Genomic DNA, 17,042 nt, shown 5'->3' with positions numbered 1-17,042 from the left:
AGCATGACATGCCTACCTTATGGGTATTATAAGAGTGTTAGGATGGTTTAATATAAATATATATATTTAATGACTATCAACATCATATAAATATTTTTATTTATTTCCATTGGAAGTAAGAATATTGCATAATTATATTACTTAACAGCCTGCTAACTATTTGACTTTTGTTTATTTAGGTTGCAACAATATACAAAGACTCAAGTATAGGAAATCAAATAAATATAATAATTGTAAAATTAATTGTAATTCACAATGAACAGGTAAGAAAATACATATCTCTTCTGATTGGAGTAATTTTTAAAAACATATTTTATATTATATATTTAAGGCAACTTTTTCATTTAAGTTAATAATGTTCATGTGCTTCATGTGCTTCACTTCCATATATACACGAGATCCTGGAGAGCTGCCTTCATTCATGAAACTATTCATGGGAGACATCACAGTATGGTTTTGCATGATGGGAATGAAGCTTAGTTTTGCACCGAGAGGAAAGGCGGGATATAAGTGTTTTAATATATAAAATAAATGTCTCCATTAGTTCCTGTTTCATGCAAACTATTGGATTGACTGCTACCAGTCCATTCTGCTTGTGTTGGTGTGTTCATCGGCGTGGCTTCTGTGCAGTCCCACATGGGTACTGCGCATGCGCAGGCCAGCCGCAAAGAATTTACGCTGGAAAGCTGTAGAATATTCAGGCCTCTCGCGCCCCTTCCTCGCCCGAGGCTCTTCCCGCCCAAGCGGTCATGTGACGGGGAGGGGTGAGCGGCCATCCCTCCAGTTCTTTCTTCGCCGCCGCGTGGGTAAGAACGTTTTTTTTGTGAGCTCTGGATTTTCTTGCATCGTCATTCTTAGAGACGATGGCCCTCTTCAAAAAGTGTGCTGCTTGTGGATACAAGATGTCGCAGTTGGATGAACACGATAAGTGTCTTTATTGTTTAGGAGAGACTCATAACCCGGCGTCCTGCAAACATTGCAGGGCGCTCACCCATCGTTCCTTCCACTACCGGGAATTGAAACTTAAGGCACACTTATATGAGCAATCCCTGTTTCCAGTTTTGGGGACCTCTTCTAAAGCTTCTTCTTCTTCATCCTCTAAAAAGAAGAAGCATTCTAACCCCCCCGCCCGGCTCTAAAAAGCTTAGCGAGCCGGTGGCGGCCACCTCTGGTTCTGCTAAGGGGTCTGATAAATCTCCCCGTTGTGAGACTGAGCCGACGTCCCAATCCCCGTCGGCGCCTAAGAAAAATTCCACGTCCAAGGGAAAGTCGAAGTCAAAGAAAAAGTCAGACTCGACCTCGACTCACTCTCCCCGTGCTTCGACTCCGAGAGCAGGGTAGGCACTGAAGAATGGATCGACGGCACAAGGGATAGCTCGTTCCTCCCCAGCTTCTCTTAAGAGCGTGCCGCTGTTAGCTGCTCTGACTCAGGATCAGAGGTCCACCGACCACCACCTATCCCTGGGATCTGGCGGGACTCGCCTCTCGGCAACATCTTCACGGGGACGCCACAGCCGCGCCCCCTCCAAAGGGAGAGATTCGTTGGACCGAGGGTGGTCCACCTCCCCTGCTAGGAAAGGTTCGCCTCGCGAGGACCGCATTTATTTCTCCCCTTCTGAGCATGACGTGATAGTCATCCCGGACTTCCAGTCCGACTCCGAGTTGCGTTCCAGGCATTCAGCGGACTCCCATCACAGCGATTGCTACCGAGCACATCGGCACTGGGACCAATGGGGAAATTGTTCTTGCTGTCGCTCCCTTCCGCTTCGACAGAGGGACACTCGGCACCGGGACCCATCTCCACGTCGAGAATTGCCCCGGAGATTGGAACATCATTGCGACCAATCTCCGCAGCGCAGCAAAGATCGGTACTGCCACTCCCACTCTTCCTGTCACCGAGAGGACAGATGGCACCGGTCCAGTCCATCGGAGTCTAGACATCGCTCGACATCGAGGGGTCGATCCAGATCTAGAGACCGGCTGGCGCTACCATCGGCGTCGAGACATCCGACGTCGAGCGACACTGCCCGCCAGCCGAGGCAGGTTTTCCGCCCGGACTATGCTGACTCTGAGGAGGACTCTAAGTCATCCCACAAGGGGTCGGAGACTTCGTCTTGGCCGTCGCCTGATGACGTCGTGGGCGATCCTTTCCCAGTCTCCCCTTCCGAAGATGTTAGGGGATATAATGACCAATTAGCCCGTATGGCGAAGCCCTGGGTCTTAAGGTTAACCCTTCTCAATCTAGGGAAGAGGATCCTATCATGGATGTCCTATATTCCCCTGACGCCGAACTGGTTACTGTCCTGATGGTCAAAGGCATAAGGGGGGGTTGCCCTTACTAACTGGGCGAAACCAGCCACATACCCCTTGATCCCTAGGAAGGTGGACAACCTATACAGGGTCCAAGAAGGGGAATTCCTGTGTTTATATCAGCATCCCCAAAGCAGCTCCCTTGTAGCTGATACCCTTCCAGCCAGGGGGAAAGCTGGATCCCATTCTTCCCCGTCAGACAAGGAGGGGAGAAAATTAGACCTGCTGGGGCGCAGACTGTACTCAGCGGGCTCTTTGGGTTTGAGAGTGGTCAATCATAGAGCCCTGATGGGACGCTATCAGATGTTGCTATGGGAACACGTCACTGACTTGTTCCCCAAGGTGAGCGAGGAAAAGATTAAGGTCGCCAAGGCCATGCAATCTGAAGGCTATAGATTAGGATGTCACCAACTTTATGCAGCTCGACATGCTGCCGATGCTGCTAGCAAGACCCTGGCGTCTAGCGTAGCACTACGACACTTCTCGTGGCTTAGATCTTCCAACTTGCCTCAGGAAGCCAAGAATAGACTTGAGGACATGCTGTTCGATGAACGTGCACTCTAATCAGGCATCAGACGAGGATTTACATAAATATAAGAAGGACCGGGCTGTTGCTAAATCTTTGGGCATTACAGCTCCTGTGTCGTCTGCTTCCTCGTTCCGACCCAGGTATAAGCCCAGACAGAACCAGTCCTTTTACAATAGGGGATACAGGTTTACCCCGTATCAATACTCGACCCCAAATTGGCAGACTTTTCCCTCGACTGAGCAGAGGAGGTTTCCCTCCAAGGTTCGGGGAAAAAGGGGCGATAGATCCCCTCAGAATAGGCCCAACTCTAAGAAGGGACCTCAGTGACTAACCGTTCCTGTTTTAGAGTTGCCTGCATTACGGTTTTTAGACAGGTTGTCTATGTTTTATGCTGAGTGGTGCCTCATTTACACATATTCTTGGGCTTTGTCAATAATAAAAAACGGTTATTTTTTGGAATGGCTCAACTGTCCTCCTTCTTTGCATCCCCCCGGAAGGGACACTTTAGCCCCCCAGGCATTAAGAGAGGAAATCGCACAGCTGCTCCACAAGGGAGCTATTAGCCGAGTTCCCACGGATCAACGAGGTGTGGGATTCTACTTGCACTACTTCCTGGTAGACAAGAAGGGTGGGGGCAAGAGACCCATCCTAGATCTTTAGGAGTTGAATAAATTCATACGTGTTCGATCATTTCGAATGCTGTCGGTACAGGAAGTAGGGACACTGCTGTCCCGGGGCGTCTTCTTTGCGGTTTTGGACCTCATAGATGCCTATTTTCACATCGCTATTCAGGCTTCATGTAGGAAGTTCCTCCGGTTCTCCTGTGAAGGCATCCACTTCCAATTCAATGTTCTGCCCTTTGGCTTAGCCACTGCTCCCCGAGTCTTCACTAAGTGCGTAGGGGAGGTGATTGGTCACTTGGCCATTCAGGGAATTGTTACTTTTCCTTATCTAGATGACTGGCTGGTGGTCGGCTTTTCCCCCAGTGAGGTCCGTGCGAGTGTGGCCAGGACCCTTCAGTTGTTGAACAGGTTGGGTCTAATTGTTAACGAAAAAAAGTCAAGACTCGAGCCTACACAGTCCATAGAGTTTATTGGGGCAGTACTGGATTCCCAACAGGCCCGGTTGTTTCCTCCCCTTCAAAGGGTACGGGCAATTCAGTCCATGGTAAAGGCCTTTCAGAGGTCGAGGTTCCAGAAAGCTGTTCGGATACAGAAACTGCTTGGATTGATGGCATCCACCACGGCAGTAGTACCTTTGGCCAGGTTGAGAATGCGGCCACTGCAACTGTGGTTCTTGCAACACTTTCGGCCACAGGTGGACAAGCAGAACAAAATGCTCTCTATCCCTAGAGTGGTAGTCCGGTCCCTGAACTGGTGGGGAAGGGACAGCAACTTACTTGTGGGGATACCTTTTGGGGTACCCTCTCATGATATTCATTTGTTCACTGATGCCTCCCTACTGGGTTGGGGAGCGTACTGTGGTCACCTACACACCAGGGGGCCGTGGTCCCTAGAGGAGACACAACTTCATATTAACCTGCTCGAACTCAGGGCTATAAAAAATGCTCTGATTTTTTTCACAGGGATGCTGAAGGGATGGCGGATACAAGTTGCCACAGACAACGTAAGCGTGAAGTACTACGTAAACAAACAGGGTGCTACAGGATCGCACCGACTGCGAGGAAGCTATCAGCATCTGGGAGTGGGCTGTTCAACACCAGGCTTCCCTAACAGCTATCCACATCGCGGGGCAGTCAAATGTTGCCGACACCCTCAGCAGAGACGTAGACAGACAGCACGAGTGGTCTTTAGACGACCGCATTCTGGCCAGAGTGATGGATCGTTGGGGTACCCCTTTAGTAGATTTGTTTGCTACAAGGGAAAATGCAAAATGCCCCGTCTTCTGCTCAAGGGCGGCAGGAGATCCGCACTCAGTGGGGGACGAGTTTCAGATCCCGTGGACAGGAGGGTTGATGTACGCCTTCCCTCCCATCCCCCTGATTCACAGAGTAGTGGGGAAGATTGTAGCAGAAGGGGCCCAAGTGATCCTCATAGCTCCTTACTGGCCAAAGAGGCCATGGTTCCCCCTGCTCTGGAGGTTGGCCAAAGACCAGTTCTGGGAACTCCCTGTTACCCTGGATCTTATTTCAATAGTGAACGTGTGGCATCACGACCCGGCATCGCTTCATGTAACAGCTTGGCTGATCAGGTAGGGGGGGACATCCTGGCAGCGGTTGCTGAAGTACTGGTGGCGGCCAGAAAGCCCTCCACCAGGCGTTCTTATGTTCATAAGTGGAGAGGGTTTGAAGTGTGGGCAACATCTAAGGGTTTTACCCCGAGCTCCTGTCCCCTGCCTCAGGTTCTGGAGTACCTCTTGTCTTTAAAAGAGAGGGGGCTGGCGAACTCGTCGGTGAAGGTTCACCTGGCAGTTATTTTGGCTATGCATGACGGGGTTGGGGATCGTTCCCTTTTTTCCCCACCCCATGTCTAAGAGGTTCTTGAAAGGCCTCAATAATGCGTTTCCCCCGGTTAGGGCGCCCCTACCGCAATGGAACCTGACTAGAGTGTTATCTCAGTTGATGGGCAAGCCCTTTGAACCACTATCCTCTTGTGCATTGTACTACCTTAGTTATAAGTTGGCGTTCCTGGTGGCCATTACTTCGGCCAGAAGGGTCAGTGATTTGTCCGCCCTACGCCATGACCCCCCCATTCCTAAAGGTGCATAATGATACAGTAGTCCTCCGTACCAGTATTGATTTCCTCCCTAAGGTGGTGTCCAGATTTCATATGTCCCAGGACATCGTTTTACCCACCTTCTTTCCTAACCCCCAGTCGGAAGAAGAGAGACGGTTCCACACACTGGACGTAAGGAGGGCACTTTTATTTTATTTACATAGAACCAGGCAGTTTCGGCTAGACGATAGCTTGTTTGTGTGTTTTTTTGGACCTAAGAAGGGCCGTAGGGCCTCATCCCAGACCATAGCTCGATGGGTGACCAAGGCTATTTCCATTGCTTATCTGTCAGCAGGGAAGGAGTGCCCAATTGATTTGAAGGCACATTCCACTAGGCGATGGCGGCTTCAGCCGCGTTCCTGGGTTCAGCAAGTTTGGCCGACATCTGCAGGGCTGCGACGTGGCCCAGCCCGGCCACCTTTGTTCACCATTATTCTATGGACGTTGGTACCCGCTGTGATTCCGCAGTGGGGATGGCAGTGTTGAATACGATTCTGTAGGGAGTTAATAAACAATTTGTTAGTTACTCCTGCCTCCTGTGTTTATTAGCGTGCTATTCTCCCATGTGGGACTGCACAGAAGCCACGCCGATGAAAAACAGTGTTGCTTACCTGTAACTGTTGTTCATCTAGTGATCTTCTGTGCAGGCACACATTCCTCCCTCCATCCCCGCTGTGGGTTGCTCTCTTCTCACAGGGCATTTCTGTGGCGGCGAAGTGGAGAACTGGAGGGACGGCAGCTCGCCCGTCCCCGTCACATGACCGCTTGGGCGGGAAGAACCTCGGGCGAGGGAGGGGCTCGAGCAGCCCAAATATTCTAGAGCTTTCCAGCGTAAATTTTCCGCGGCTGGCCTGCGCGTGTGCAGTACCCATGTGTGCTTGCACAGAAGACCACTAGATGAACAACAGTTACAGATAAGCAACACTGTTTTTCATTTGGCATCACCAACAGGTTCCTGGTACCCAAAGAATGTACAATGGAGTGTTAGGATCCAATCCGGAATTTATTCTTATAGCTGAACCTGCAAACTATAGTTTAAGCTTTTTTCCCCTAAGCGAGTTTGCAAACCAGTTTGAACGTTTAACATTGGGTTTGGAATAGCATTGATTAAAAAGGATACTTTTGCCATTGTATGAAATAAACATTATTTTACGATTGAGTTCTAACTTTGTAAATTGGTTGCTTTGAACAATTACTTGCTAAGAAATTTTGGATGTACCGGGATCTTTCCAGAATACATGTTATACTTCAAAGTTGTTGCAAAGGAATTAATGCTTACTGTGGTTGTTTTTGCCCTGCCAAATCATGTACAGGAAGGACCTGCTATCAGTTTTAATGCAGCTACTACTCTTCGCAATTTCTGTTTATGGCAGCAAGCACAAAACGTCCTGGATGATACTTATCCTTCTCACCATGATACTGCAGTTCTTATCACTAGGTACTGTATCTGGAAGAACTCAACATTATCTCTCTTTATTATCCATATCCATTTTAAAGACTCACAGCCCATTCCTAAGGGGGTGGTGGTGACGTGGCAGCTGGAGGCAGCGCAGTTGCAGTGCCTCCAGAGCGGATTGCTGCCAGCACAGTAAGCCGAAAAAATGGGGGGAAAGTATTTTTTAAAGAAAACCTCGTGGAACTCCCCATAGAGTTCCAAAGAGCTGCACCACAATTTCTGCAGGCGTATCTTGACAGCTGCAAAATGGTGCATTTTCCACCCGAAAGGGGTTAGGAAGCTGCCTAAAGGCAGCTCTGCCCCCAGGATTGCCTCACAGGATGCCGATACAAGCACTGACACTGGACATAGGCTGCCAGGGAGGCAGCACCGGTGCAGGAGGCTCATGCTGCTGCATGGCTCCCTGGGGCCAGCGTAAGTCACACTACGCCAGGATCCATGCCACTTTGCACGGTGCAGGTGGCATGGATGATGCCGTTGGAGTCACGCTAGCCCCTATGTGGTTTCGTCCCCCCCCCCCATGTATTGCATGGTAATGCTCTTTAGACATCCTGATGAACCAGAGTAAAGAAGGGTGGAGGAATTTATGAAGGAGAAAGGAGGAGCTGGGAGGGCAAAGACTGATCTCATGCCCCCCTTCTGATTTCTTCTATACTTTTTTTTCATAAGAAGCATGTAACACAAGTGTTATTGGATCTTTTTAGATTAGTAGGAATTATGAGCCATTGATTTTCATTAAAATCTCTTACAAGTAAGTACATAAAGGGTTGCATTTATGTAGCCTAATACAACAGGGATATTGCCATGGAGCTATCATGTTACATTGTTGAAACCAGAGGATGTTGCATGCTAGACTAATGGAGCACAGTCATGCAGAGCCCTGAAATTACTTTGACAGATCAAAACAAGTGACTGAAACTGATAGAATTAAAAATAGTAAACAGTAGTAAACAGGTATATTTAAAAAGCTGCCTTGTCTTTTTATCCATTTATCTTTTTAATATAACATTTTCATTCAAGATCTTTGTTTCTTCAAGGGAAGATATATGCAGAGCAAGAGAAAAATGTGATACCTTAGGTAAGTTAAAGTTACAAGATAATCATGCTGTACAAGCATAATAAGAATAAAAATCAAGCAGCAATTATACAATAGCAACCTTAACATAAGTAATTAATGTGAGTCTTTTACTTTGTAAACATTTTGGTTCTGCGATTCTGAACACAAGCAAATATTAATATATGGGATATAGATGTAGGCCTGTATTCATTTGTGGAGCCAACATTGCTGATATAACATCATGAAGATTTATGTACCACATTCAATATTTCTAGGTTTAGCTGAATTGGGTACAATGTGTGACCCACTGCGCAGCTGTTCTATCAGTGAGGAAAATGGATTAAGTGCTGCATTTACGATAGCGCATGAACTTGGACATGTGTAAGTTTGTCTTTTCTTTCAAGCAAATCTTTCACTTGCCTTACATAAAATGCAAGATGCTGCGGCCAGCAGTAGGATTGACAAATAGTGTGTAAGTCGTGTAAGGGGGGGTTGAAAGTATGAACTTGACAGTATGTGTAATAATAATGTGTAGAGTGTTCAAAGTGTAATCCTTACAACAAATTCATATGGTAGATCAGTATTAGTTATACCCATATTACAGATGACGTGCTGAGGAGAGGGGTCTCTTGCCTAGGGCCACCTAATAAGAAGAATGATTGAGACTCAGGGCTTCTTAATTTGTTCTCTTAAAAAGGTAAAGGTCCCCTGTGCAAACACCGGGTCATTCCTGACCCATGGGGTGATGTCACATTTCGATGTTTACTAGGCAGACTTTGTTTACGGAGTGGTTTGCCATTGCCTTCCCCAGTCATCTTCCCTTTACCCCCAGCAAGTTGGGTACTCATTTTACCGACCTCTGAAGGATGGAAGGCTGAGTCAACCGTGAGCCGGCTACCTGAAACCGACTTCCGTCGGGATCGAACTCAGGTCGTGAGTAGAGCTTTTGACTGCAGTACTGCAGCTTACCACTCTGCGCCACGGGGCTCCTTATAGTCTGTTAAATGGGTCTTAGTCCCAGGAAATCATTCTTAGCGGTGCACTGCTAGTCAATATGCTACACAAGGCTTTGATATTGTGGTGGGCATTTGGCATATTTAAAAAAAATTATGGTGAACCACATCCAATAGTTGGAAACAGCACCTTTTACTGTTTTTCATAAATTGGATTGTACAGAGAGCCTCTGACAGTGCATTCCTAAGGAGAGTTACTCCAGTCTAAGCCCATTGCAGTGAATGCACTGTTACTTTAATATCTTGGGGAGTTTTTGTATTTCTGATTAAAAAAACATTGCTCAGAAGCAACTTTCATTGGTTCCACTGCAATGGAACGTCCTTTTATTTAATGTAATTGAGATGATATGTCAGAAAGACAAAGGGAACAATCCTAAGCAGGTTTACTCAGAAGTAAGCCTCATGTTATTCAATTGTGCTTATTTGCCGGAAAGGGTATTTAGGTTTATAACAAAAGAACCCCAAAATAATATTGTATCATTGAAGTACATTTACACAAAGTACTGTGTTGGTTTAATAAGGTAGTATACTGAATTTATCTTTATTTTTTTGTTTTAGTTTTAACGTACCTCATGATGACAGTTTTAAATGTAAAGAAGTTGGAATGAAGTCTCAGTACCATGTGATGGCTCCAACTTTAAATTACCATTCAAGCCCATGGACTTGGTCAAAATGCAGTCAGAAATATATTACAGAATTTCTTGAGTAAGTATGATTCTAATTTAGCTCGCATTTGCATATGTTTAATACATGGAATTTGTAATTGTTTAAATTTTCTGTTGTGGGAGAGTTTCAACCTTTTACTTCATAAAAAAGTTAATCTTTGGGAGACATAAGGGTTACGTTCTAAATAAATTAAACTTTTAGGGTTAATTTATAAATGATAAATTATATTTTAGAAAAAGACTATATCCCATTTGAATTTGTCCATATTTTTAAATCAACTGGTCATCTTACTTGTTATTCACAAACTCATAAAACCACAGCTTTCCATATAGCTTCTCATATTATATCTTTCTGAAGGGGGAATGTTTTTTCATAGTCTAAAAGATCAATAGGTAAATTAATTAAAACATTTTACTTTTTTAAAAAAATATGTTATTTATAGCCCGCCTTTGTCACAGGGATTCAAGTTGGATTAGACAGAGTGAGTGATTACACTCAACAAAATTGGTCATTCAATAAGCAATGTAATAGGATTAGGATTGTGGAAGTCTGGAACCAACCAGAAATCTATAATTCAGAACTGAAGCAAAGCCTAAGTATTAACATGAACATTAAACTGTGCAAAAATTACATAGTAGGATCCTGCATACAGTATGCTGTACATGGCAGTATATCCTACAGTCCCTTATCATTTATCCAAGTAACTTTATGAACCATTTTGTACACCAAAGCCCTGTTATCTGTGTAGAAAAACCCTTTAGAATAATTCAGTTTTCAATAGTTTGCCAAAAGCCAGGAGAGTGGGAGCCTTCCTGACCTCCTCAGACAGGCCATTCTATATGTGGGGGGCAGGGGGGGGTGTCACAATGGAGAAAGCACATGTATGGGCAGTTATTGATATTGCCCATTTGCAGGTTGGCACCCGCAGAAGCCTTGCTGACATGATTGAAGTTGTCATGATGGAGCATAGGAAGAGAGGTGGTCCCATAAATAAGAGGAGACAAGGCCATGAAGGGCTTTCTGTGTGATAGCCAATACCTCAAATTGAGCCCAGTAACTAATGGGCAGCCAGTGGAGTGACTGCAGAATGGGAGTAATATGCATGTTCCATCTAGCTCCCGTTAATAGCTGAGTCATGGCATTCTACACCATCTGAAGTCTCTGAATTGATATTGAGAAGAGACCAATGTACAATACATTACAGTAGTCGTGGCTTATGGGCTAGGCTGAGTGAGTAGGAAGCATTTTTTGCAACTGCATTATCTTCCTTCTCCAGCAATAAAGTTGGATCGAAGGCTCTTAGTTGAGTCAGCAAGGGTCAGCTAACTCCATTAAAAATGGAGGGCACAATGTCCTTCAAGATCACTGCCTTCCCAACCAGCATTACCTCTATCTTTTCAGGGTTGGCTGCCTGCTTGGCCAGCATTCTGAAAGCCAAACTATATGGTAGGTTTTTTGGCAAGTTGGATCTTTTTATTGTTGAAGGCTTTCACGGTAAGAGTTCATCAGTTCTTGTAGGTTATCCGGGCTGTGTGACCGTGGTCTTGGTATTTTCTTTCCTGACGTTTCGCCAGCAGCTGTGGCAGGCATCTTCAGAGGAGTAACACTTAAGGACAGGCTCTCTCAGTGTCAAAGTGTGTTGGAAGAGCTGAGTGTGTTGGTTTGAGCTGAGTCATTGTCCTGCAAAAGTATCAAAGGTGTGTTGGTTTGAGCTGAGTCATTGTCCTGCAAAAGTATCAAAGGTAATGTGCTAATCATTGTCCTATAAGTATCACATTACCTTGATACTTACAGGACAATGATTAGCACATTACCTTTGATACTTTTGCAGGACAATGACTCAGCTCAAACTCAACCCCCTTCTGACTATATATATTACTCTTCCAACACACTTTGACACTGAGAGAGCCTGTCCTTCAGTGTTACTCCTCTGAAGATGCCTGCCACAGCTGCTGGCGAAACGTCAGGAAAGAAAATACCAAGACCACAGTCACACAGCCTGGATAACCTACAAGAACTGATGGATCTTTTTAGCTTGGAACTGTAGCATGGGGAGAGTGCTCTTGCTTTCCTCACACACTGTTTTCAGAAACTGAAACAGCCCTGGAAGGAAGTTATTTACATAGGTTGGAATAGCATATGCTCAAAATACTCCATGTGCTGCTGCAGCATGGGTGGGGTTCCTCCTCCTTCCCATGCCACAGATCTGAGCTGAAAAGAGCTCCCTCTGATTTTAAAAATGATATTTCCAGCAACTGTGTGGCTGCAGGAATACGAAGTTGAATCGGGGGAACCCAGACCCAGTTTGCCAAAAAGTGTAACATGTAGTTTGTTCCTAAGCTATATCAAGGTATGGGGGCAAGGCTGTGGCAGTGGGAAGGGACTTTAGTTTTCTTCTTCCATGGATATGCAAGAGTTTTGGTGGCATAATATTCCACTAATGTTGAAGGAAGATCTGTCAATGTGTGAGAGTAGTAGTTAGTGAGCCTACCAAGTCTCTCCTTGCCCATAACATACCCTGGCTTTGTCTATGGCTGAGCTTGTGTAGTAACCATGTGAGCATATCTCCTGTGCCATGCCAGTATGGCTTGCTCTCAGAATATCTCCAGATGTGTCAGCATATCTTCAGGATGCTGGTATAATACACCACACTGGCATCTTCAGCACGTTTGGCTCAAAACTTAGGGTTGCCCTGTAAGCATGTTGAATCTCATTAATATGGCCTTGAAAAATGTTAACTGCAAGTAGCTTTATATGAAGTAGGTAGCATTGGCTCCTCCTCTCCCAATATGTTTATTTGGACATGCTTCATATGTAATGCTCCACATGTAGTGACCTTGTTTGTTATTGCAGGAATGAACCTGAGATCTTTTGGCTCACATGCTTTTTCTCCTAGCAAAACTGTAGTTTGTATTTTATTCTAAATCACAAATTATAGTTTGCTCACTGTCCCAAACCAGGATTTTAAACCATTGTTTAATCTTGATTTGGATGGCAGAGAAAAAAAAAAACTATTGGTGTATTGTAAATGTAGCAGTGTTTAGTTTTCTAGCTGTGCAGTAATATATGGGAGGAAGAAAGTGGAAGAAACCCCAGGCTTATTCCTGTAATAAAAAACCTTAAAACTCTTTTTGGCATGGTTCATTCATAAGGACATAAAGTGAAACTTTCTAAAGTGAGCTTTACTCAAAAGTGATGTACTTCATAAGAACTGTTTAAAAATAGTTATTTAAATCTTTTACAGTACTGGTTATGGGGAATGCCTTCTAGATAAACCAGCTGGAAGAATCTATGACCTTCAGTCACAATTACCTGGTTCATTGTATGATGTGAACAAGCAGTGTGAGCTTATGTTTGGTCCTGGGTCACAAGTATGTCCTTATATGGTAAGATTCTTAATACAATCTTTAATGTTTGCACTACAATTGAGTGAAATATTCCATTTGTTTAAAATTTAAGAAATCTTCAGAATGTTTTTAAACATTTGTTTTTAAAACTAATGAAATTAAAATTTCCTTCTGTTCCCCATTTTAAAAACTTTTTTCAAACTTTTCCTTATTGATTTTCCTATCATTGATAAAATAACACATGTTCTCATGTGCCATGCAAGATGGGCACTCTTCTCTTGCACTTAGATGCTGTTAAGTAACTAGTGAGCCAAAGCTAGAAATTTAATTTACCATAATTTTACTGAGAAAATAGAATCTACCAATTCCATTTATAAAAAAATTAGGTTTCAACAAGGGAAGATAAAGGAAACAAAAATCTGAAGTAACAACTTTAGTAGGATAACCTCACTGATCTAAAGAGGGCCGTAACTCTGCAAAAGAAAGGATTTCAATATAACGTGCTATAAATATTACTGATCAAGTGAATGACAGTGCATTCCTGAGCTTTTGATGTGCAGGGACGGCGGGGAGGAGGCACTGCTGTCGCGCGTCCTAAGAAGTTCCCTTCCCACCAAAACCTCAACAAAAGGCTTTTTGCGGCTTTTTTTTTTAAAAAATGGGCCTTTTTGCCCCATTGAGAATAGCAAGGTTACGCCTGCTTTTTAGCAGGCGCAACCTTGCTCTTCTCCCCTCCGGCATACCTGGGGTGAAAGGGGACAGGAGGCTGCCTACAGGTAGCCCTGCCCCCGGAACACCCTGGGAACACTCTTCAGGATGCCAGAATGCTCCCCGGAATGCTGGCACGGGTCTTTATGCCAGTGTGACGCCGGTGTTGGGGCCACTTACGGCAGTGTAAGTAGGCCGGACGCTGCTGTGGGGGGCCTCAACACCAGCGCAGCCCCTTCCTGGCTTCCTGAGGACTTTCGCCTTCAGAAGTCAGGAATGTGCTGTGAGTTTCCTGCAAACATGTATACTTTTCAGAATTGCATTTCTAAGAGCACATTCCTGAGGGGGGGATAGATCCGCAGTGTCTGGGAGCAGTGGAGCCATACTGGCACCTCAGAAGCTTCCCAGCCACCATGGAGATCTGCTTTCTGAATCTAAGTACAAACTAGCTTTTCAATACAGCAAAGAAATCCTGTTTGTTTTGTAGAAACAGTGCAAACGTTTATGGTGTACAAGTGCAGAAGGTATTCACAAGGGCTGCCGCACACAGCATATGCCACTGGCTGATGGAACAGAATGTGGTCATGGAATGGTAAGGCTTCAGTTTCATGTCTATCATATATTTGTCGTAATTAAGAACTGTGAAGAAATGGAAAATGGGTATTAGCATATGCTCTTAATACGAGACTGCTTTATTCATAAGACGCGTTCTCTTATAAGTTGTCTCTATTGATAGTATTTATAAATTAGTATAGTTCCATATGTGGTGAACCTTTGGTGAATATTAATGTTATGCTTGCTTATTGTATTAATATACTGTAGTCAACAGAGGATACAGTGATAGCAACAGGAGGCTTGCAAGAATTGCTGAAATTTTCTTTCCACATCTCTGTAGCTCATCCTGAGTCTCCCGAGAACCCATATATACATATGGTTTTCCTTGGGCAAGAAATACACATTCTGTTAATTGGAAGGAGTCTATCCATGCATGTATAGAAGTCTATGCTTGTGCCAGCTCTTTTCATTAAAATGAGTGAAGCCGTATTGAGGCAGGGATCTGTGTACATGCATCTGAGAAAGGGATCATGGCTCAGTGGTAGAGTATATGCTTTGCATGCACAAGGTCCAGAAAGTCGCAGCTGTCTTCAGCCAAGAAGAAAGGTAAGGTACAAAGATTTTAATAAAGAAAGTCAATCCCCTCTATCTCCAGTTGGATCTCATAGTAGATGATGTGAAAGATTCACTCTGACTTCTAGATCATGAATATTTTCATTCAGATTTGACACAGTTTTCACATAGTATATGACATAATCTTCTGATCCTGGAGGCATGAGGAACAGCTGTCTGGATCCTTTACGTTAACAAGGGGGCATTCTTCACGGTAGATTTTGCTTCTGTTTTGCCACGGACTAAAGAAAAACACGATTTAAATGTTTTTTTCATGGCCGCGATTTATCACCATCAATTATCTGTAGTTTTGGTTTTTCATGGGAACAAAGCACGCTGTATTTGACAACAGTTTGGTCTGTCCCTTTTGCAGGAGCCCTCCCCTTCCAACAGGCTCATTGTTTATGCCTGCCCCCAGCTCCGCACCAACTCCGCCCAGCAGAATACCTCGTGCGGTTCACCAGCCCCAGCGCAAAAAACAAGCACCAGTCCCTCTGGTCTCCTCCATTTTTCTTCCACCCTCACTCTGTTCTGCTTTGGGAACAGTCAGATTCCAAATTGGGGGGTGGGGGGAAGGCAGCGCTTTCCTCAAAGCTTCCCTCTATTTTCTATAGGTGTGGAACCCATTGTCCTTTAATGATAGACAGGATTGGGGGGGGGGCAGGGAATCCATGTGCCCAGAGAAGTGTTTAGCTGAAAGTGGGAATGGGGGGTGGGGGGAGAGGAAAGAAGGCCCCTGGATTGCGCGCTGGCCATGATCCAGCCACATTGCATCGTGAAAGACAGGAGGGCTCCTAGCTTGCGTGCCAGCCCCGATCCAGCCAGTGTGCATGGTGAGGGGGGGAGAGGAAAGGCCCCTGGATTGCGCGCTGGCCATGATCCAGCCACATTGCATCGTGAAAGACAGGAGGGCTCCTAGCTTGCGTGCCAGCCCCGATCCAGCCAGTGTGCATGGCAAGGGGGGGGAGAGGAAAGAAGGCCCCTGGAGTGCGCGCTGGCCATGATCCGGCCACATTGCATCGTGAGAGACAGGAGGGCTCCTAGCTTGCGTGCCAGCCCCGATCCAGCCAGTGTGCATGGCGGGGGGGGGGAGAGGAAAGAAGGCCCCTAGATTGCGCGCTGGCCATGATCCGGCCACATTTCATTGTGAGAGACAGGAGGGCTCCTAGCTTGTGTGCCAGCCCCGATCCAGCCAGTGTGCATGGCGAAGGGGGGGAGAGGAAAGGCCCCTGGATTGCGCGCTGGCATGATCCGGCCACAGTGCATCGAGAGAGAGGAGGGAGATAAGAGGAGGCTGGCCGCCCCTCTTCAGAAAAGTGATGGGAGGGAGTTTTGACTTGGGTTTTCCGCTCTCAGGATGCACATTTTCCCCATCCGATTTCTCAAAAATCCCCCCTCCCCTTTGGGGCAGAAGGGCCAACAGCCCCTTCTCTTGAAGATCCCCCCCACTGCCCTAGACTGAGCTGCCACCACCACCACCCCCAGCGCGCGAGGAGCACATGGCGTGGCCCCGCCAGTCTCCCCCTGGAGCCGTCCGTCCAACGTCCCCCTGGGCTTGGAGGTGTGGGCCCAGCTCCAAGACCCATCCCGGGCGAGGGGCGGGGAAGGCATGCGGGGACGGAGGGAGAGAAGTGCCAGGATTCTAGGCAGGCAGGCAGGCAGCCAAAGGGGCGGTATTCTTGTCCGAGCGCAAAACTCCCCCAGCCAATCACCGTTCTTGGGGGAGGAGAAAGGAGACGTCCCGGGGAGCGAAGCAAACATTTTTTCATGGGCATCCGCGCAAGAAAACACGTGTCCACAGGAAAGATCGTTTCAAAAGTGGTTTGGATTGCCTCTCTTTTAACCCGGCTTATTTTGCTAAGGGGGGGAAACCACGGATCTGCAGTGAATAACCAAAATTTGACTCCGATGCAAATCAGCATCGAAACAGCAGCAAATCTCCGTGAAGAATACCCCAAGGTGTTTTCCTTTAGAAGATTTAAAACAAACTTCTAACAACCCCATTCTACATTAGAGTCAGGGCTATTTGTAGCTATGACAAAAAGTCATAACAT

At 45.8% G+C, this 17,042-nt stretch overlaps 1 protein-coding gene across 1 annotated transcript in view; it reads left to right on the top strand.

The window, feature by feature from the left end:
* ADAMTS20 (ADAM metallopeptidase with thrombospondin type 1 motif 20) overlaps window positions 1–17,042 on the top strand; it is a 98,739-nt gene that overhangs the window by 29,987 nt on the left and 51,710 nt on the right. The window contains exons 5-11 of the mRNA XM_056846499.1: window positions 180–263; window positions 6,888–7,012; window positions 8,068–8,108; window positions 8,363–8,468; window positions 9,659–9,805; window positions 13,011–13,152; window positions 14,309–14,413. Coding sequence (XP_056702477.1) covers window positions 180–263; window positions 6,888–7,012; window positions 8,068–8,108; window positions 8,363–8,468; window positions 9,659–9,805; window positions 13,011–13,152; window positions 14,309–14,413 — 750 coding nt within the window. The remainder of the gene's footprint in view (window positions 1–179; window positions 264–6,887; window positions 7,013–8,067; window positions 8,109–8,362; window positions 8,469–9,658; window positions 9,806–13,010; window positions 13,153–14,308; window positions 14,414–17,042) is intronic.

Source organism: Euleptes europaea, chromosome 3 (genome assembly GCF_029931775.1).
Source record: "Euleptes europaea isolate rEulEur1 chromosome 3, rEulEur1.hap1, whole genome shotgun sequence".
Taxonomy (NCBI): domain Eukaryota; kingdom Metazoa; phylum Chordata; class Lepidosauria; order Squamata; family Sphaerodactylidae; genus Euleptes; species Euleptes europaea.
The sequence above is the reverse complement of the archived record's forward strand: the minus strand, read 5'-3'. Positions and strand labels throughout refer to the sequence as shown.